This window comes from Macadamia integrifolia, chromosome 8, assembly GCF_013358625.1.
Source record: "Macadamia integrifolia cultivar HAES 741 chromosome 8, SCU_Mint_v3, whole genome shotgun sequence".
NCBI classification, from domain to species: Eukaryota; Viridiplantae; Streptophyta; class Magnoliopsida; order Proteales; family Proteaceae; genus Macadamia; species Macadamia integrifolia.
The window spans coordinates 18,956,113-18,977,012 of NC_056564.1; the positions used below are offsets into that span (position 1 = coordinate 18,956,113).

Sequence of the window (20,900 nt, forward strand, 5' to 3'; positions counted from 1 at the left end):
TTGGAAAAAATATAAAAAACCTACCCCAAATGAATAACCAAAAATTATTTATCACAGAGGAAACTTTACTGGTTGTAACAATAAGTGAAAATAACCAAGCAATCAACCTTGGTTGGAGATTGTTGGTGCCAAATCTGGTTCAGATCAGACCTATACAAAACAGACAAGAGAGTCCACTCGAGGGGGCTCCGGTGGGTAAGGCTCCAATGCTTAAGTTAGTTCCAGATACAACGAATAGTGAAGAGCCAGAATGAGAGTTACCTTTTTTTTCCTTTATAGGGTGGATGTGGTAAAATCTTAAAACCCTTAAGGGGTGAAATACCTTATTCGCCCTTATAAATAGACACAGTGAGTTGTAAGGAGTCCCTTGGTCTGTGATTAAACGCCATGTGTTCTACCCTTAGTGGTGAAGTTATTAAATGGTATATCCGAGATAAAATATCCCTTCATAAAACAATAGAGATGAATGCCTACAAAAATATAAACGATAAGTATTTTCTATCCGAGAGTGTGCCCATACATTAGGGTGCATGCCTTTGGAGGGGCCATGGTGGTTATTGTGTCATTTGTGTCTATGGCGCAGGATCACTATCAAATGAGAATCTCTGTCACAAGTATAAATAGTATAAATCTTGTATTTCTTTTGTAAAAAACTCTGATACGGAATTTACCTTTCTTTTTAAGTTCATAATGTGTTGTGATGTACGTAGTTGGAAAAGAAAATTGGGTAGGAGAACACTATTCGCCAGTGCAAGTATATGCCTGTAGACTCGGCCAATGAAAGGACATATACGAGCATCTTTAACGTGGGGTAATGGAATCTTTTTGCACCTATTATGTTTAGGCATATACAAAAATTAATGGGTAACATTCTTCTTAGAAAAAAAAAGAAGGAAAAAAAAATTATCACTTCCCATTTCTCACAATTGGTGGCTACATATTAGTGTTTTTGTCTAAGTCTATGTAGGTCAAGTGATCAACTCTAGTACCCCACTTTCTCCATCCCCCATCTCCCATCTTCAACCTCCCCTAGGCATTAGCTTCCAATCCTCCTCTTCACTGCCATGAGCCCAATTTGACATTTTGTTTGAACATTGAACTACCATGCTTTATTTAGGAGGAACACCCTTTGGCTGCGGGTCCACTACCCAATTCATCAATGAAGTTTTAGTACCAATGTAAACAAAGAGAATGCCTAAGAAATGAGTACAAAGTAGAAAAGGATTAAATAAAAATGGCATCAGATTTTGTTAGGACGAAATTGCTGATGAAACTTTTAAGGAGAATGTTCTTATCCATTGTAGGAGGAGGCAAATCCATTATCTTTCCCCCATAGGATAAGAGTTCGAATGACATCTTCCAACTTGTTCACTTGCTGTTACTTCCGTGTTGAAATTTGATAAAGGGAACACACATATATCCACTCACTTCTACCCATGTGCTGATGTGCACTACTTGTTATAAAATCTTAGATGTCACCAATTGTGGTGACACATCCTTCTCTCTTTAATCTTTCACTCAGACACCTCTTCAAATCTTAAAGTACAACTCTTTGAGGGGATTCAGATCCTCCCTAGCGCCAATAGAGGCTCAACGCGCACTCAATAATTGAGGGGGTTTGGGGTTTGTTGCTGTCAAAAAACCCCGTTAGTCGAACCTACACAAACACAGACGACGGAGGCCCGGAACTTTGTCCGGGGTTAGTCCTCCGACGCTCAAGTCAGGGTCGGTCGCACAGTTCAATAAGGGAGTAATGGTGAGGGTATCAAAGCTTACCTCTTTCCTTCCTCTTGGCCTCCTTATATGCTTCTTCGGGGCTAGGGTTTCCTCTTGCCTTCTGGGGTCCACCTTGTGGGGAATATTCCTCTCATGCAAACGACGTGACAGAGCGTGATAGAGTCTTCATACTCCCTACCTGGCGGGCGACACGTGTCCCAGTGGGCGACGCGTGTCCTCACCCTACTGAGCCGTATGATTTGGCTATATCAGGGTTGCACGCAAGTATGTTAGGTTTCCTCTAATGGCACTGGAAAAAAATTCAGTTGACCATATCTCTCTCTCTCTCTCTCTCTTTCACATATGAGTTTAGGAAGCATATCCGAATCAATTGATCTGATTATGATTTTGGTCAATTTGAATTGATGGATTTGTATTGGATTTCTAGCGTTTAAGTCGATTTTGCACCATTTTGACTAAATCAGAATCAACAGCAATCAATCCGATGCCATTACCAATGAACCATGCCCAATCCAAACCGCATAATTCCCAATTGCCTTCTTCATACCCACTGTTACAAAAATCAGAACTGGATCGATTGATTGGTAGATTTGGATTGGAATCAGTCCTGATTAAACTCGATTCCAGCTGATTCAGTGTGGCCAATTCTAGGAATTTGATCACTAGATCGCTGAATTTTTGGATATGATAGTCAGGTCTAGGGTTTTCGAGACCCATTACAATTCAATATGACAGATTCAACCTCCAATTCTGATTTTCAAAGAACTTGATGATACCATTTTGTTTCTTTCTGGTGGGAGACTTTTTATATTTCAAGTTACCCACCCTACTTGAGAAGTAGGCCGCCAACCCAGTCTTTTCATGGCACTGTAGTGTATAGATAGTTTAGTTTGGTTGTTAAGAAATAAATAGAAAAGAATAGAAAAAAATAAATCATCATTATGTAATAATTGATTTACAAGTCTGTCTATCTTCTCCAATTCAAGTTTTTAATTTTTTTTTTTTTCTTATTCATTCTTAACAACCAAACTAAGCCATAATGCTTTCCCATAATCCAGATTCATTGCGTTTCTAATAGGGAACATTTTTACATGGTGCCTCATTGTGTTCGGAAGAAGGTGCATTCCAGACTTTCAAGATGATGATGATGATAATAATAACCAACTTTTAAAAAAAAAAATTAATAAATAAATAAATCCAAGAAAGGACTGGGCACCAAATCACTATAGTCGACGCAAGCTGTTTCACAAGAGAGGATTGACCTAACCACAACACTTGATATAGGTGAAGGCCAAACTCCAAATGTCTGTTTATTGTCTATAGCTGCTATAACAAATTGGGAGTATCTTAAACTACGTTTTGGACATGAAATCGCCCCCCTCCTACCTCCCCCAACCCAATCCTTTATCCATTATGGATGTCTATTGGGATGGTTCATTACCAAACAAAAGATGGTTCCAGTTTGGTTAGAATGGGTCTTAATCGGTTTCACCAATTTCAGGGTTAGGTCTAGAGTTGTACCAAGTAACTACTTGATTAGTAATGGGATGATCCGATTTCGACTACCGTTCCTAGTCGATTTGAAGATCACCAATCAATTAAGACCATGGGATTGAGATGATATATTGGGTTGTTTTGGCAAAGAACTTGTTAGGCATTGGATCAAATCCAGCCTTTCAAGTTTCAACAATCTCCTTTTCCCTCAAATATAAAAAAGTGAAAATAAAAGCTATGTGACAGGTGTCACATATATATTGATCCGATGATTTCTGTTATATAGGTGTCACAGGGGTGGTAGCGTTCATTTGTCACACCCCGAGGGTTGCATAATGACGCCCACATCCCTGTGAAATCCAAAAACCCACCTTCTATTAATGCCCATTTATGTCTCTTTATTGATCCTCACGTTGGTTCAGGGCTGTGCAACTCAGGAGAATTCTTTTCCTGTGAATCTAGAGATGCTGTACATTAATTAAGGCAGGAACCGCAGCTAATGGAGCGTTTTGGTAAATACACACCAGCAAAATGCTATTTCCTTCACATCAGAGGCAGCAAGAAAGGCAGTGCGGCTACAGAAGATGTGGTGGCCTCTCAATTGTAGAAACTTCCCCCTTCACCCCCCCCCACCCCTCTCTCTCCTCCCTTCCCCTCCCCTCCTCCTTTTATTTGAAAATTGTCTCTACAGGTATTAGCGGCCTTCAATACAGATCACTAGACTTGAAAGGAATAGAGAAATAATTGAATAGAATTAGATACAAAAGGTTCTAAGTTCCCATCAACAAGAATGAATGTACCATTTTACAAATAAAAGCACTATTTGAATGCACTTGCTGACTGTTTATTTCATTATCATGATGAACACAGGTCTTAATATCCATTGGTGGCGATGTTATAGCTCCACCTCTTGCATAATCACAGCTTTCTGGGTCTGCACTTTATCGTTTAACCACATTTCACCTAGAGAACATTCTCAATTGGTTAAGCCATGAAAAGTTTCATAAACTCGAGACTGGCAAGTTATAGAAAGTTGCGCGGGCAGTGTAGATCAGCTTCCCAGTTTGCTTATTCTTGAACTCAACAGAGGTTACCGTCACATTTCTTCCATGCCTCACTAAGGATCCATCAACTTCCAACACCATCTGTAAATGTAACACAACCAAACTTCATTATATTGACAAGGTAATGCTGTGGATGAAATGGAATATATATCATAAGCACATCAAGCCACTCATTCAGATTCTGACCTGAAGCCCAGTCAAAACTTAAAAATCAAACCACATCAATTCAATTTCCAATCAACTAGCTTCTTCTTCACAACCAAATCAACTTGGGAAACAAGCAAAACTACTTGGTAACTTTTTAAAGTCCACAATGAATTTTCGTTTAGATTGCTATTCTTCTATCTTTAACATCTCTATGTGTGAGGCCAGTTAAAATTAACTTGGTTGGACTAAAAGTAGCATTATGAACTAAAATAATTGATGGGGAAGCATATTTAAATGTATCTTACAAGGCAACATACGCCTATGAATCATATAATCACAGAAAGAGGATTTGCTACAACATCCCTTCATCCCATCTCTCGATGAAAATGACAGGAACGTCAAAGGCAACCTTAGCAACAACCCTTCAGTGTTGCATCTTCGATTTCTTTGCTTTCTTCTTACTTCTCTGACATATCTATTCTACTCGCAAGTTGCAATGCTGGACCACCTTTTTGCTGTCAATTTACCCATCTAAGATCCATTCATGGAGAGAGTTCATCAGTCAATGAGGAGGTTCAGATTTGATATTCAAGTTTAAGGTTTCGTGAATTCAGATATGTTTCAAGCGGCTGGAAAAGATCAACAGAGCCTCATGGTGTAAGACTGCAAAGGATAAGGTTAATGATCATATTGATGAATTATAGAGCGAACTGTGCCTGAATTTGCAACTTTTCCAATATAATCTCTTCGTACATTGGTTAACCTTGTTATGGGTTCTTTTTTATCCAACTAAAGGCTAACCTTCAGACAGGAGAGGTTCATGGAAATGCCAACCCCAACAGGGCACGAACATCTCATTCTCTTGGCAATACTCACACAGTGGATGGTTGGCTTGGGGCAGGGCATTTAAGGGAATTGTTTATGCAGGGCATTATCCTGTGCATGTAAAACCATACATGCACTACCTTATAATGCCTACAAATTATTCATGTCCTCAGTAATGACAACAGGATACCTTATATAATCACAAACAACCACCCAAAATCAGCTGAAACAGGACACTTACCCTCTTGTATTGCAGGAGAATGAAAGAAGAAAATAGAAACTAGAAAGGAAGTGATATGGTTGAGCCTCCCACTTGAACATAGGTTAGAATCCCACTAACCCACCTAGTCTACCACTAGGGTTTCTGCATCTCACAGAATAACAGCATAAGATGTCCAAGCAATTGTCCAAATCATGGGAGGAAGTATGCCCCTTCTCTTATTATTGGCTTGATGAATCGTTGTACATTAATACCTTCCTTGCGTGGAAAGGAGGTTCCTTTACAACTTAAACCGATTAAATAGATCAGAATCTGACATAAAATAGAAACTAAAAATTGTAACTCATGCAAGAACTACTAAAGACTTAGTAATGGGCATAAACCTGGCCCATAAAATGGACTAAGCTCAACCCCAAGGGCTGGGTTCGATGGGCTATGCTGCTGGCCTTTCATCTCTTCTTCCTTTCTCAATCTAAATCAAAATGTAATGGCCATGGGCCACCCCAATCATTTTGAAGATGATATTGTGGATTCAGACCTACCTCTGTGGATTCTGAGCGTATTTAGTGGATTCCAAGTGAATACTAAGGTAAATTCCTTGGTGGAAGCTTGGGTTCTCTTCACAAGCTTTGATGAATTCCTAGCCTGAGGTCTACATGGATTCCTCACCTGTTTTATCCTTATCTCCCTATCCATTCTTCTACCTTTCAATCAAATTATAGGTCAAATCTACTCAAGTTCCTGCAGTTGTGTTATTCCTGCTCCCAACTTTGACATTCTGTTATTATCATTTAGACCAATTGCTGATCACTTCTTCTCACATCAGCTCGTTTAATAATTCCCTGACTTACTCTCTGAATTTCTGAATACCCTAATTGAAAATTCAGTTCTATTCGTGCTTTCCAGTTTTCCTAGTGACAGTTGGATTTCTTGGAATACTGCTGGTTTGATATCATAATTTTTCCGAACATTGCAGATCAGTTCAATGAGTTACAATAATTCAACAACTCAACTTTCATGCCATTCTGATTTGATTTTCTTAAGTTACTAACTTTTCTCTGTTTCTGGTTCTTATTACTACAACCTTGATCCTGTTTGAGCTAAATTCCAACTCGATTTCCTTTGTTCAAGTTTAGTCTTCATTATGAACTCCCTCATAGGTTCAGTACAACCAATGTTCCATGGTGATGATCCAACAACCAACATATGGTCTTCCATCAAGATAGTTTTGAACTTTTGATTGGTTCTATTATTTTGGCACATCTTACTGTTAAATGAATTTTATAAAACAATTTCTAAAGGGAATTTCTTGTTGACACATTCTGAGGTGTCAAATAGATTTTAACCAGACTTCTATACCTCCTTTGCGCACTTCAGAATACCTCTTAAGGGAGGTGTAATGTGGTAATTTACTTTTATCCCTGTCATCCTCTCTCCCCGGACAACCCTTGATTACTCTCATCGCAACTCTTCCCTCATCTCATCTTCCTCTTCATTTCATCATTTGACAACAATGGGATCATATAATGGTGACTAAATCAACAGCGAACTTTTCAATCACCCTCTGGCAGTTCATGGGTTTTATTCCTTTTGTACTCTATATATATATGAAACTTTCCCTAATGAGAGCTCTGAAACTCCTCATCTCAACTTGTCCTTCATCTCATTTCTCCCTTCATCCCATATCTAGACGACAATGACAGGAACATCAAAGGTAACCTTAGTAACTACCCTTCAGAGACTGACAGCCTCTTTCCATTTCTTTGCTTTTTTTTCTTACTTCTCGGATATATTTCTTCTACTTGCAAGTTGCAACACTCCAGTGACCTCCTTTTCTGGTATCAATTTTAGATTTCCATTCACAGAGAGAGTTCACCAGTTAGTCAGCAGGTTCAGATTTGACATTCAATTTTAAGGTTTCATGTCTTGGGATATGTTTGAAGTGGCTGGAACAGATCATCAGAGATGAGGCAGATGAGCAATCTCATGGTGTAAGGCTGCAAAGGATACAGTCAGATGTCCGGAATTGAGATTGGAAAGGGAGAAGATGGGATTGTTTATGCTTCCTAGTTTGTTTTTTGAAGGGATGCAATGAACAAATTACGTTACAACAACCAAACTTCACCTGTAGAGGCGCCACTCAGACAAATTCATTTCTAAAACATGATAATAGACAAAAAAAAAAGTTGGTACTTGGATGATAAACAAGTGAATGTACACTTTTTGAAATTTGGATTCTACATTAATGATAATCTCAATGAATTATAACTTGATAGGTGCCTGAATTTGATACTTTGCCAATATTATCTCTCTATACATGGGCTTATGGGTTCTTTTTTCTCCAAATAGAGGCTAACTTCGGATAGTAGAGGTTCATGGAAATAAGTAATCTCAATAGGGCAGGAACATCTCATTATCTTGGCAGTGCAGCTTCTAATTACCATAACATGCAACCTCAAGACAATTTAGTTTGGGGAACATATCATCGCTAATGAGTTCCATTTTAAAAAATTTGAAATGTCTTTAACAGCCCAGATTAAATTTAGGAAGTCAGCCTGATTAATACCAATAACGGCAATGCTAGGACACAACCACTAAGTGAATTCACCCATAAAAAGCAAAACGCACAGATTAGTAATAAAATGAACAGGAGGGACTCACATTAGGTGTAGCTGCAGAGAGATAACTCACAGACAATTCCCCAAGAAACAATTTCTTATCCTCAGAGGCGATAGTTCTGGCACAAGCTGTGCACACCAATTCGGCAAGCCCGGTAACTGCCCCTCCGTGCAACGTCCCATAGAAATTCTGCAACCCAAATCAAAGTTTGAAGATGAAGAACCGAATACAAGACGATCTATATAAAATGAATCAGAAAGGTTATACCAGGACAGGGGGCTTGATTGAGAGAAGGCAAGTGACGCGGCCGCGTTCAATCCTCTCAACCTTAAGAAGGCTGCGAAGCAGATCGTTAAAAGTAATGTTGTTCGTTTCAACTTCTGTAAGCTCAGAGGAGTCTCTGACATTTTGGAAGAAACCCTGGGTCAAGGAAACCCACTCTTCAGGCATTCCCGGAGAGATTCTTGGAGCTTGGGGAGTTGAGGAGGGTTTCGACATGTTCTGTGCTCCAATTTGCTGTCTTCCAATTCCTTCACGCTTAAACAAACCATCAATCAATCAATCAGTACAGAATCTGCAGTTGATTTTCGAGGTTTCTTGTTTATGAGTCGGTCAATTGTGTCGGCAACATGGCCTCCACCATCGAAGGAGGCTTTCTCAGTTTCTCTCTCTTACACTCTAAAAGCTTCACCGTTGAATCAGGATGTGATAACGGTTGAGACACAGTGGTGATTGGGTCGTCTACACGTGAAGGTAGATTATTCTTTGGAAAAGGATTTTAACCCTCAAAATAGAATCTATATTTGAAGAGCTATGATCTGATGGCCTCAAAATTTATAGCCTTCATCTGGCTAGAATTTTTTTTTTTTTTCTTAAAGATCCGGGCTAGACTCTTGGGTTCTTTATCTGTTCATTGAGCTTTACCCAGGCCCTTGGTGGGCTATAGGTTCTATTAGTTCTATGGCAGCGCCAGGGCACAGGAGCGTGCCCTGAATGACCACCCCACCCACTTAAATGAAAAAAGACCACCCATCTTGATCTTGTGCCCTCTGTAGCGTAGATCCAACACTTTAGAACGTCTCAAAACGCATGTCTGTGTTGGGTTCTGTGACGAGTACTCCTGGACATCGGATCTGCGCTGCTGCCCCTTGTGCATAGAAGACAAGCAGGAGTCGAGTCACATAGCCTAGTCTAGTTCCATTTCTATACATACTTACGAAGAAATTACACTTCCTCCCCTGTATTTTGCCTTAATAGCACTTTCTCCTAGGTATTTTGAGAAATATCATCCCCTCCCCTAAGTTTAAAAAATTCTATCAATCATTTTGGTCGAGAGTACTATTAAGAAAAAGTTCCTTGTATCACCCTCTCATGTGTGTTTTTTTATATTGTTTTCTCTTTCCTATTTTGATCATGTTGATCCATGTGGATGATATCATTCTTTACGTCACCATTTGTGTGGTGTGGAAGATCCTCTCTTCTATATTAAAGACTAGTGGTAAGTCAAGAGCACTTATTATACTCAGTTATAACCCATCAATCTTTTTACATGAATCCTCATAAGCGTTCTTGCTTAGAATTTTCATGTTGATGACCCCATTAAGTTGGGATAAGGTTTTGAATGTTGTTATAGAATTAATAGGTATTCTAATTCAACGAAATGATCATCTCTTTAATTGTGCACACAAGACAAGGATGAATCCCAGAGGGGTTGAATCGTAGAGATAACTTAGCCAAATTGTCATGGTCCCTTGCACCTTGTGTGGAGGCGTCGACTATCTTCAAGAAGTTCTAGCTACGCCTAGCCCAACTTCAAGCTTTTCATGGCCCAAGCCAATCCCATGGGCTGAAAACTCCCAGTCCAAACATGAAATTTTTTAGCACGCATGGACTTTTTGGCCCCAGGTGGCCCCGTAAATTAAAAAGGTATTTTTATAGGTTTTAAAACCGGACTAGCATTGAACCCAAAAAAAAAAAAAAAAAAAAAAGGTCTGTTTCCTGTTCGCTTTTTTTCCCCATCGGTTGAGATGACCCAACTTGAGAATCACATAATACGAAACCATCAAAGGTTCACCCTAGCCTGAATGTAAGCTATCCACCCATACCAAGTAAAACCTGGCCAGGTTGGGCTCTTTAGGCACTACATCCGTTTTGCTTCGATTTTGCAACGATCCATTAAAACCAATAGTCATAGATGATCACTATTCTGAATTATAATGAAGGTGAAGGGTCCTTGGTGGCTTGGTTACGAAGGGTTAGGAGAGATTGGAGCCTCTCCAAGGCTGCCAACGATGCTGACCAGGCATTCAAACGTGATCCATCTCATCAAAAGGTTCCAATCTAAGAAAGGAAGTTAGCTTTTACAATAGTTCCTCCTTTTAGCTAGGTTTGAAATATCATCAATTTTTTTTCCTTCCAATTTTCCTTGCAAACAAACAGAGCATAATCAAAGCACAAACTCATTGATTCATAGTTGCAAAGGAAATAGATTGTTGCGTCTTCGAGCTTTGAATCAACCACCATCTTCCATGGAACTAGAGAGGACAAAGATTCAATCTCAACTAAGCATCTTCGCAATAGAGGACCAGGGACAAAGCAAAAAATAAATGTAACAAACATCAACATAAGTATTTTACTTATTTATTTATTTTTGTGAAGCAACATAAGGCTAAAAGGGTAAGCCTACAATGAACCCTTGAGAAATGGTGAGGAAAGACATATATATATATATATATATATAGCTTAGAACCGGTAACAAGCATGTCTTTGTATAACGCTGATAAGAGAAAAATGATCTACGTCGCCAACCCATTACTTGGATGGGTAAAGCTGAACCGAGTTGAGTTGAAAGCAACATAAAAATCCACATTCACCAGATAATTTTCTTGAGCTTGTAGCCGGACAAAAGACTGCAAGCTATGAAGACTTAAGAAAGCTGCGAATGACATGCTCACTGAATTGAAAGCAACATAAGAATCCACATTCACCAGATGATTCTCTTGCAGAGCTTGTAGCCGGACAAAAGACTGCAAGCTATGAAGACTAAGAAAGCAGCGAATGACATGCTCAATGACACAATGGTTGCCTTCCAAACCGGCGAACCGCTTTCTATCCGAAGGATGGCCGGCACTGATAGTGAAGATGATGAAATGAGAAGGTAGCATGGCAGCTGTTGCATCAATCCCACCAGCCAAAAAGCCATTCATTAACAATCCATCCCAAAAGGGGTTGGGAGAACAAGTAGAAGCCAGGTTAAGTGATCCCTGTTCAGGCCCTTCACGGCAATTACTTAGGCAAGAATGAAGCTTAGATAGTCAGGAACCAAATCTGAGATGAGACGACTTCTGTGAACAATGTCATATACACCTTTATAGAGTTGGGAGGCTGAGTAAATAGCTGACAAAATGGTAACTCCGAAGCTGTACCTACATCCATCAATTTCCCATATTTATATTTTGGTTAAGAATTAAATTGCCTACTTATTAACTGCACGAAATTTTAAGATTTTAATCTCTAGTTTTTGTTGATAAAATTTTGCTGCTACCCGGGGTTGTAGGAACTTCCTGTTACCCAGGCTCGTAGCCAAAGAGATGGAATAATTCACTTCCCCTTTGGTTCACAAATAGCCTCCTAGGCCCTAGCCCTAGGTTTTGTATTTTCCAAAATATCCTTCGAGATTCCAATTCTTTAGCTGCGAAACTGGGTAGCAAGAAAATTCCTGCAACTCCAGTAGCAGCAAAATTTCATCCTTTAATTGAAATCGGGTCTCTTTCCGATACTCACCAAGAAAGAGAAACAGGAATTGTAGAATATACCAAATCAGCATCACACACCTTAATTCTGGATACTGAAAAACCTAAACCTGATTTCATCGTCTTTCTTCTTGTTGGCATCGGATGCAACAAGTGAGGTAGCAGAGACAAAGGAGAAGAGGAGCGCCAGTGACCGAATGAAGAAATTACAGAGATGGAGGGTAGTCAAGCCAATAGAGTTCGGGGTGAATGGTGACAGTGTTGGGTACTGTGGCTGAGCTGGAGAATAGAGTCGAGGAGGTGAGGATCCTGCAGCCATTGCTCCAAACAGAATACCAATAGTGGCTCTATTTCATTTCATCGAAACCTTACCATTTAAACTCTCAAAAAATTTCCAAAGAAATTTCCCCGAACCCAAAATAAGTAGTTTCTTAGATGCTCACCACTAGGTACTTTATATACAGTCAAATCATCCTTCAAATCTTTTAGTAATATAATGAATACACTTACAAGAGCGGAGCTCTCATGGTGAGATCACCAGGTGGTGTCACCATGAAAGAAAATGCAGAGGTTAACTTTGTAAGCTCAGAGTTTTTCCATAAATAGCAGAATGTAACGTAAAATCCAATACAGCAGGTTGGAATTCGGGATTTATTAATTACTTAAGTTGTAGGCTCTTATAAAATTTATTTTCTTCCTTATTATATTTTAAAACTTATCTCGGTTTGGGATTGCTTTTTAAAGCTGAGTTGGCTCCTCTTTTCTTATTAGTTGTTACTGTAATGGGTTAATTCGGAGCTTTCCTATTGGTTAGATGATGAAAACTCTTCTTTATTTGGGATTTATTAATTACTTAAGTTGTGGGCTCTTATAAAATTTATTTTCTTCCTTTTTATATTTTAAAGCTTATCTCGGTTTGGGATTGCTTTTTAAAGCTGAGTTGGCTCCTCTTTTCTTATTAGTTGTTACTGTAGTTAATTCGGAGCTTTTCTCATTAGATGATGAAAGGTCGTCTTTCCTATTGGGTGAGTAATGTAAATTCTCACTTTAAGCCAATCAAAAGTTTTCAGAGAAGATATAAATAAATATAAGGAAAGGGTTCACTGAGCAAGCAACATAGAGGAGCACACCAGTGGGTTGCAACAGAACGGTTTGCTATGTGGGAGGGCATCAAGGTCATTTCATGTGAGAAGGAGATATATATATATATATATAGAGAGAGAGATATATATATATATAGAGAGAGAGAGAGAGAGAGAGAGAGAGAGAGAGTGTGCTAGCATACCCTCCCATGGAGGTTCAGAGAACCTTTTTCCCATAAATGTAGCAGCCACAGGGCATCCCCATCGATTTGAAGAATAAAACTCTCCAGTTTTTGAAATCTGGTGTTGCAGTATCGTTGGTGTTTACCTGGTGGGTTCCAAGTGAATACTAAGGTGGATTTTTCAGTGGAAAAGTGGATTCTCTTCAAAGGCATGGATGGATTCCTAGCCTGTTTTATCCATATCCCTTCTTCTATCTATCAGTCAAATTACAGGTCACATCTATTCTACTACCTGAGGTTGTGCTGTTCTTGCTCTAAACTTTCAGGTTCTGTTTATTACTTTTAAGACCTATTGGTGATCACTTATTCTGACTTCAACTTGATTAATATTTCCCTGATTTACTTCTCCCTGAATTTCTGTCTCCAATCTCTGAATAACCTAATCAAAATTTCATCTCTATTCTTGCTTTCCACTTTTCCTAGTTGACAGTAGGGTTTCTAATAATACTACTGGTTTGAAATCAGAATTTTGCAAAACTTTGCAGATCTGTTCAATGAGTTACAATAACCCATTGGCTAAAGTTGCATGCCACTCTATACTGATTTGCTAAAGTTATTTTCTCTGGTCACTCTTATTCCTATAACCTGTGATCCTTTTTTAGCCAAATTCCAACTGGATTGCCCTGATTCGAGGTCAGTCTTCATTATGAAGACTCCCTCATATGTCCAGTACATGTTGAATGTCAACGACGCATATGATCTTCCATTGAGATAGTTTTGAACTTTTGATTGGTTTTATTCTTGAATTGTTACATCTTATTGTCAAACGAATTTTAGAAAACAAATTCTAAAGGGAAGGTTGCTCCATTGCGACCTAGTGGTCGCGGGTTTGAGTCGGGAAACAACCTCTCCGCGAAGCGGGGGTAAGGCTGCGTACAATATGATCCTCCCCAGGTCCCGCAGTGGTGGAAGCCTCATGCACTGCGTGTGCACTTTATAATTTCTGAAGGGAATTTCTTGTTGACACATGAACAAGATAAACTGGGGCAAAAGGTAGGCAATTTGGATGGAGGGGATCAATAGGAGGGGTATGGACAAGAGGTGGTTCAAGGTGGAATGGGATTATCTGGTGAACATAGTTGAGGGGTCTGTCTGATCCCTCTAACTCAGGTTTAGAGGAGGAACCTTGTAGCTTTTCTGGAGGAACTTCCAGGGCCAAGAGTGGCTTGAACAAACTCTTTTGGTGCAGAAGATTTTCTAGGAGAGATAAGACTTGTAATCATTTTCTTTGCAGACTCAGGATTTTCGGGGAAAACAGTGTAGGGGTTTAGGACAGGTAGTTTGTTGGGTGGATCTGCTGGTCTTCAGGCATGTAATTGATCTCATAGAGATAGTCAATCTTTGAATCTGACGAAGTACGCAAAGGTAAAGGTGAAGAAAAAGTGGAACTATGAGATGAAAGTATTGAAGACACGGTATGAGGAGTTCTCTTCCTTTGAGATTAATAGTCATAGCAAATTCTCTGCGATAGGAATTAAATACCTTTCAATTTATAAGCATGCATAGTATGACTTCTGCCGAGGTGATCTACATGATAACTATCATATAGTGACTTAATTGCCGAGATAAATGTATTCTTCATAATTACATTTTAGAAGCTCAGCTCTGAACACTGGAAGCATCAACCCATACCTAAACCTTTCAACCTTCACCCCAGCCATCTAACCAACAATATTTTGTTCCCCCATCAAGACGATATGATAATTTTTATGATTCTCATATGAATGTTGGAGGGCCAAACCTTAATCCTCTACCCACCCAAAAACCAAGTAACTCTTTTCCTATAGATATTTTGAATTTTATACCCCATTAACTCACTTTAGAATATCTAAGGGAGGGGTTACTTAGTAAGTTATTTTTATCCCCTCCATCCACTCTCTCTGGACAACCCTTTTCCCAATGGCATATCTGCAACTTGATCTCTCAATTCTCCCCTCATCTCAACTTCCCCTTCATTCCATCACATGACAACAACAATGGGATCATACAACAGTGACTAAGATCAATAGTGACATTTGCCATCACCCTCAGGTGGTTAATGGTTTTTATCCCTATATGTGACTCTTCCCGAACGATAGCTTTGGAACTCCTCATATCATCACTCAATGAAAATGACAGGAACATCAGAGGTAACCTTAGCAACTACCCTTCAGCAATTAACAGCCTCTTCGAATTCTTTGCTTTCTTCTTAGCTCTCTGACATATATATTCTACTTGCAAGTTGCAACGAGCAACCTCCTTTCTGGTGTCAATTTTACCCCTCTAAAATATCCATTCATGGAAAGAGATCATCAGTCAATGAGGAGGTTCAGATTTGACATTCAAGTTTAAGGTTTAGTTACTTAGGATATGTTTCAAGTGGCTGGAAAAGATCATCAGAGATGGGTAAGATGACCAGTCTCATGGTGTAAGGCTCCAAAAGTGTAAGGTTAAATGGCTGGAAATGAGATCGGAGAGGGAGAGGATGGGATTGTTTATGCATCCTTGTTTGTTTCTTGAAGGGATGCAATGAAAAGATGAAGAGTAAACAAAATAAGGTTATAACTACCAAACTTCACCTATAGAGGTGTCATTTAGACAAACCCATTTCTAAAACATGATAACAGGGAAACTAGAGTATTTGGATAAATAAACATGTGAAAGTATGGTTTTTTAGGTTTGGTTTCTACACTAATGATAATTTTGATGAATTATAGCTTGATCTGCACCTGAATTTTCTACTTTGCCAATATATAATCTCTCTACACATGGATTAACCTTGTTATGTGTTCTTTTTTTATCTAACTAGAGGCTAACCTTCGGATAGAAGAGGTTCATGGAAATGCCTAACCTCAATAGGGCAGGAACATCTCCTTCTCTTGGCAGTACTCACACAGTGGATGCTTGGCTTGGGGCAGGGCATTCAAGGGCATTGCGTATGTATGGTATTATCATGTGCAGATCTCTCACCTCAAAAGAATTTATCACTTTCTTTATTCCTGTACACTTGAAGATATTGCCTTTTAGTTTAGGCAAGAACTGCAACTAGAATCAAAACACGTTTATAATCAACTGGAATCATAGCAGATAAATTAAGATGGGACATGCATTTGAAGATCCTTCTTTTTTTTTTTTTTTTTGGGAACATACATCACAAATAAGTCCCATTTGACAAATATGAAATATATTTAACACCCAGATTAAGTTTAGGAACTTAGTCTGATTAATACCAATAATGGCAATGCTCAGACACAACCATTAAGTTAATTCTCACATAACGCTGAACTTACGAATTAGTGGTATGGAATACAGAAAAATAAATAATTTCACCTGTCCAAGCATAAAATCCCATAGAAACAGCATAATTGACAGGAGCAAACACCAGAAAACAAAGTAGAAAAATCAAAATGCCCAGATATAGTCAATAGAATGAAAGGCTATACTAAGATAGGGTGTTTGATGGAGAGAAGGCAAGTGACACGGCCGCTTTCAATCCTCTCGACCCTTTAGAAGGCTGCGAAGCAGACCGGTAAAAGTGACCTTGTTCTTGTCAACTGCTGGAAGCCAGAGAAGTGTCCGAGATTTTGGAAGAAACCCTGGGTTAAGGAAACCCAGGCGTCTGGCATGGCCGGAGATATTCTTGGAGCTTGGGGAGTCGAGAAGGGTTTCGACATGTTCTATATTCTGCCACTTCTGCTCCAATTTGTTGTCTTCCAATTCCTTCCGCTTCTGCTCCAACCCTGTGTTCACTCTCATTTACCCTTGCGCTTGTGCAGGGGCCACGAAGCTTGCAGCTTTCAGCGATCTTCTCAACTAGTTCTATATAAACTTAAAATCAAGAAAAGAAAAAATAAATACATAAAAGACTTATTATGTGTTTTGTATTATTTTTTTCACCTTTTTTTATGGGAAAATGTTGGGTATGCCGTCGATATCAAGTATACTAGCACCCATTGTGTTTATCTCTCTCTTTCTTTTTTCTGAAATGACCCTCATATCTTTCTTGAATGATACTTCATCATATGTTCCTATTGGTACTATCCGCTAGCATACTTGATATCGACGGCATACCTATGCCTCTCCCAAAAATATACTTATCAAACAACCTAAGAAAATTTCCTCATGAGTTCTTTCTATATAAGCTTCAATGGTATAAAGGACAACAGAAGAAATGGTCTACTATTTTATTCTTCTATCGATTGATTTTCAACAAATTGGGCTGCCTCTCTCAAAGTGAAGGATGCCTAAATTATCTTGTTTAACCTTAACCTGAATTGATCTTGGTAAGTTCGAATCATAAGTCATGAGTCTCATGACACCATTGTATTTTTTTATTTTTTTTTAATGACACCATTGTATTATCACCCCCTCACATGAAAAATTTTTTTTTTTTTCTTCTTTTCTCTTTATTATCCCAACCATGTGAATCCCATGTGGATGATACCATTCTTCATACTATCATTGCAGAGATTCCTCATCCCCACACTATGTTGTGGGCAATTCTCTTCTATATATTTATGAGTAATAGGCTTAATAAGTATTTTGAGTTGGAGAAATGTTTTTCTCTCTAATTGTACAAGTAAGACATGTAATGGTGAATCCGAGCAAGGTTGCATCCTAGAATTCTAGAGATAACTTTACCAAATTTCCATAGTCCCTTGCACATTGTGGGAAGCGCCAACTATCTTCAAGAAGTTCTGATGCCTCTCAGATTCAGATTTAGTGAACCACTTATCTTATTTAATGAGAGGAATTCGTGAAACGCATTAGGATGATTGCACAAGTGTAGAATCATGTTGTTTGGTGCAAGATATTTGAGAATTTCCTAAGATCAAAGTAATAAAATGTTTTCTCCGTAGCCTGAATGTAAGATATCCACCCATACCAAGAAAAATCAGGTTGGTTTAGGTTAGGGTCTCCATTGTAATGCAGGCGATGGGTCGTTGGTGACTAGATGAGAAGGGGAAAAGGGAGAGATTGGAGGATCTCCAAGGCTGCCAACGCTTCTGACCAGGTGAAATTTTAGTGTTCCTTCTTTTTGGTTCGAAATTTTCATTACATATTTTTTCTTTAACTACCTTGCTACCAAAGGGAGCATTGGCATATAAAATCAAGCACTGCTCCATTTGGAGAGTGCACGGGGGGTTAAAAAAAGGCACATTTAATATGATTTTTTTTTTTTTTCAGTTTTCTAAGAATTGTATGGCCCTCTTAGACCTCAATCCTAACCTTTCCATGCATGGGTCGGTCTTTGACTCCTTTGTGGTCTCTTATATGATCACCTAGTGGCCCCTTTGAAAAAAAAAAATCATAATTAGAAGGAAATAATCTAAGAAGATGTTGCGTCTTCCAGCTTTGAATTTACCACCATCTTCCATGGGACTAGAGAGGACAAAGATTCAATCTCAGCTAAGCAACACAAAATATAAATGAAGCAGATATCAACATAAGTATTTTATTTATTTTTAATTTATCCATTTATTATTATTTTGCAAAAGCTACATTATGCCAAAAATGTAAGCTTACAATGGACCCAATGGTAAGAAAAAACATATATAGAGTTTAGAATCAGTAACAAACATACGTCTTTGAATAAAATCGATTAAAGAAAAATGATCTACGTAGTTAACCCCATTAATTAGTTGGGATTAGGTTGAACTGAGTTGAATTGACAACAACATTAGAATTCACATTCACCAGATGATTCTTTTGCAGAGCTTGTAGCCAGACAAAAGACTACAAGCTACGAAGACTAAGAAAGCAGCGAATGACATGCTCACAGACACAATGGTTGCCTTCCAAATCGGCGAAACACTTTCTATCCGTAGGATGGCCGGCACTGATAGTGAAGATGATGAAATGAGTAGGTAGCATAGCAGCTGTTGCATCCCACCAGCCAATAAGCCATTCATTAACAATCCCAAAAAGGGTAAGAAGAACAAGTAAAAGCTTAAGTGATCCTTGATTAAGGCATTACTTACGTGATCAAGAATGAAGCTTAGATAGTCAGAGACCAAATCCGAGATAAGAAGACCTCTATGAACAATGTCAAATACACCTTTGAAGAGTTGGAAGGCTGTGTATATAGATGCCAAAATGGTAACACCGAAGCTGTACCTACATCCATCAATTTCCTATATTTATATTTTGGTTAAGAATTAAATTGCCTATTTATTAGCTGCCTGAAATTTTAAAACTGTGATCTCTTGTTTTTGTTAATCTTTAATGCTACCCAGGTTGCAAGAACTTTCTTGCTATTCGGGCTCGAAGTCAAAAAAATGAAATCTTAGAAAGATATTTTTGAAAATTCTGAAACCTAGGAGAAGGGTTTTTGGAACACAAAGGGAAGTAAATTATTTCATGTCTTTCTTTGGCTATGAGCCCTGGGTAGCAGAAAATAATTTCCCCTTGTATTGAATTTGAAATTGGCTCTCTTGATATTGATCATAAAAGAGAACAGGAATGGTGTAGGATACCAAATCAGAATCACTCACCATAATTCTGGGTGTAGACCGAAACTAAACGTGGCTTCGTCTTTCTTCTTGTTGGGAGAGGGTGCAACGAGTGAGATAGCAGAGATGAAGGAGAAGAGGAAAGCCAGTGAACGAATAAAGAGATTACAGAGATGGAGGGTGGGTTTAGAGCTCCATGTAGTTGAGCCAATAGAGTTGATGGTGAACGATGACGGTGTTGGGTACTGTGGTTGCGCCGGAGAATAGAGTCGAGGAGGAGAGGATCCTGCAGCCATTGCTCCAAACAGATCACCACCAGTAGCTCTATTCTCTTTCATGGAAACCTTACCACTAATTAAAGTCTGAGTCGTCTTTCCTCAACTGCTCTCCCTGCTTCCAAAGAAATTTCCCAAACTCAAATACATAGTTTCTTAGATGCTAACCATAGCTAAGGACTTTATCTATAAACAGTCAAACCATCCTTCGAATCTTTTAGTAATATAATGAGAACTTATAAGAGTGGAACTCTCAAGGTGAGATCATCAGGTGGTGTCACCATGAAAGCACAAGCGCAGCAACTTTTCAAGCTCAGAGTTTATCCATAAATTGCAGAACGTAACGTCAGATATACTAAGCATCCATCTAACAACATAGTTTTAAAATGAAAATCAAGTTGGTCAGCGATGTTATTAATAATTAATTCTTTAAAAATGCAATTGCTAATGGTAAAAGGAGGTTTTCCAAAATTTTATTCAATATTTTTAAGAAAATGAATAATTCTTGAATCAAATCCAGAATCCAAACCTTTTATATAGTCAATTTATTAGATCAAATTCTTAAATTACCAATACTAGTTCTAAGTTTTGTTTCTATAATTATTTCTGAATCCACACACACACACACACACACCCCACCCCCTTTGCATTTTCTATCTGATCTCCCCGAAAATACTGGGAGGTTGTTCCCGGTCCTATAATTTAAGGACTCACAAGTGACATGATTTTCCAAGTTCTAAAACACTGCACCAAGTTAATTGTTGAATCAACTTTTGAAGCAATCCAAATTACCTGAAAATCCCATCTTTAAGTTGGCAGGTCAAAGGCGCCAAAAAAGAATTGACTGAAATAGCAAATTAGGGAAATATTGCAAGGACTAAACAAAAAGATCTTTCACTGAATTTCTACTTCTTTACAGTAAGCCTGTTATCCTTTCAACTAGCAACAGATATTCGCGTCCTGTTTTTAACAACCAAATCCTGGTAAAGATTGATTAGAATTTTAACTCCCC

At 38.6% G+C, this 20,900-nt stretch overlaps 3 protein-coding genes across 5 annotated transcripts; all 3 read right to left on the bottom strand.

Annotated features, from left to right (window-relative positions):
• Positions 1-3,954: 3,954 nt before the first annotated feature.
• Positions 3,955-8,796, bottom strand: LOC122085923 (acyl-coenzyme A thioesterase 13). 2 transcript variants are annotated; one of them, XM_042654540.1, is made up of 4 exons: positions 8,676-8,791; positions 8,374-8,632; positions 8,149-8,295; positions 3,955-4,376 (listed from the first exon to the last, which is right to left on the bottom strand). In XM_042654540.1, exons 2-4 carry the CDS (start codon positions 8,602-8,604, stop codon positions 4,233-4,235), a joined length of 522 nt encoding a protein of 173 aa, XP_042510474.1. In that variant the 5' UTR covers positions 8,605-8,632; positions 8,676-8,791; the 3' UTR covers positions 3,955-4,232. The 2 variants fall into 2 exon arrangements, with proteins under 2 accessions (XP_042510474.1, XP_042510473.1); XM_042654539.1 differs by having other exon boundaries at positions 8,374-8,796.
• A 1,919-nt stretch (positions 8,797-10,715) lies between these two features.
• LOC122086777 (CASP-like protein 4A4) lies at positions 10,716-13,075 on the bottom strand. The gene is made up of 3 exons (XM_042655742.1): positions 11,890-13,075; positions 11,402-11,531; positions 10,716-11,308 (listed from the first exon to the last, which is right to left on the bottom strand). Exons 1-3 carry the CDS (start codon positions 11,997-11,999, stop codon positions 11,090-11,092), a joined length of 459 nt encoding a protein of 152 aa, XP_042511676.1. The 5' UTR covers positions 12,000-13,075; the 3' UTR covers positions 10,716-11,089.
• Positions 13,076-18,696: 5,621 nt separating this feature from the next.
• On the bottom strand, positions 18,697-20,105 carry LOC122085747 (CASP-like protein 4A4). Of its 2 annotated transcripts, XM_042654308.1 has the most exons (3): positions 19,656-20,105; positions 19,143-19,278; positions 18,697-19,040 (listed from the first exon to the last, which is right to left on the bottom strand). In XM_042654308.1, exons 1-3 carry the CDS (start codon positions 19,949-19,951, stop codon positions 18,855-18,857), a joined length of 618 nt encoding a protein of 205 aa, XP_042510242.1. In that variant the 5' UTR covers positions 19,952-20,105; the 3' UTR covers positions 18,697-18,854. The 2 variants fall into 2 exon arrangements, with proteins under 2 accessions (XP_042510242.1, XP_042510241.1); XM_042654307.1 differs by having other exon boundaries at positions 18,697-19,278.
• Between the last annotated feature and the right edge of the window lie 795 nt (positions 20,106-20,900).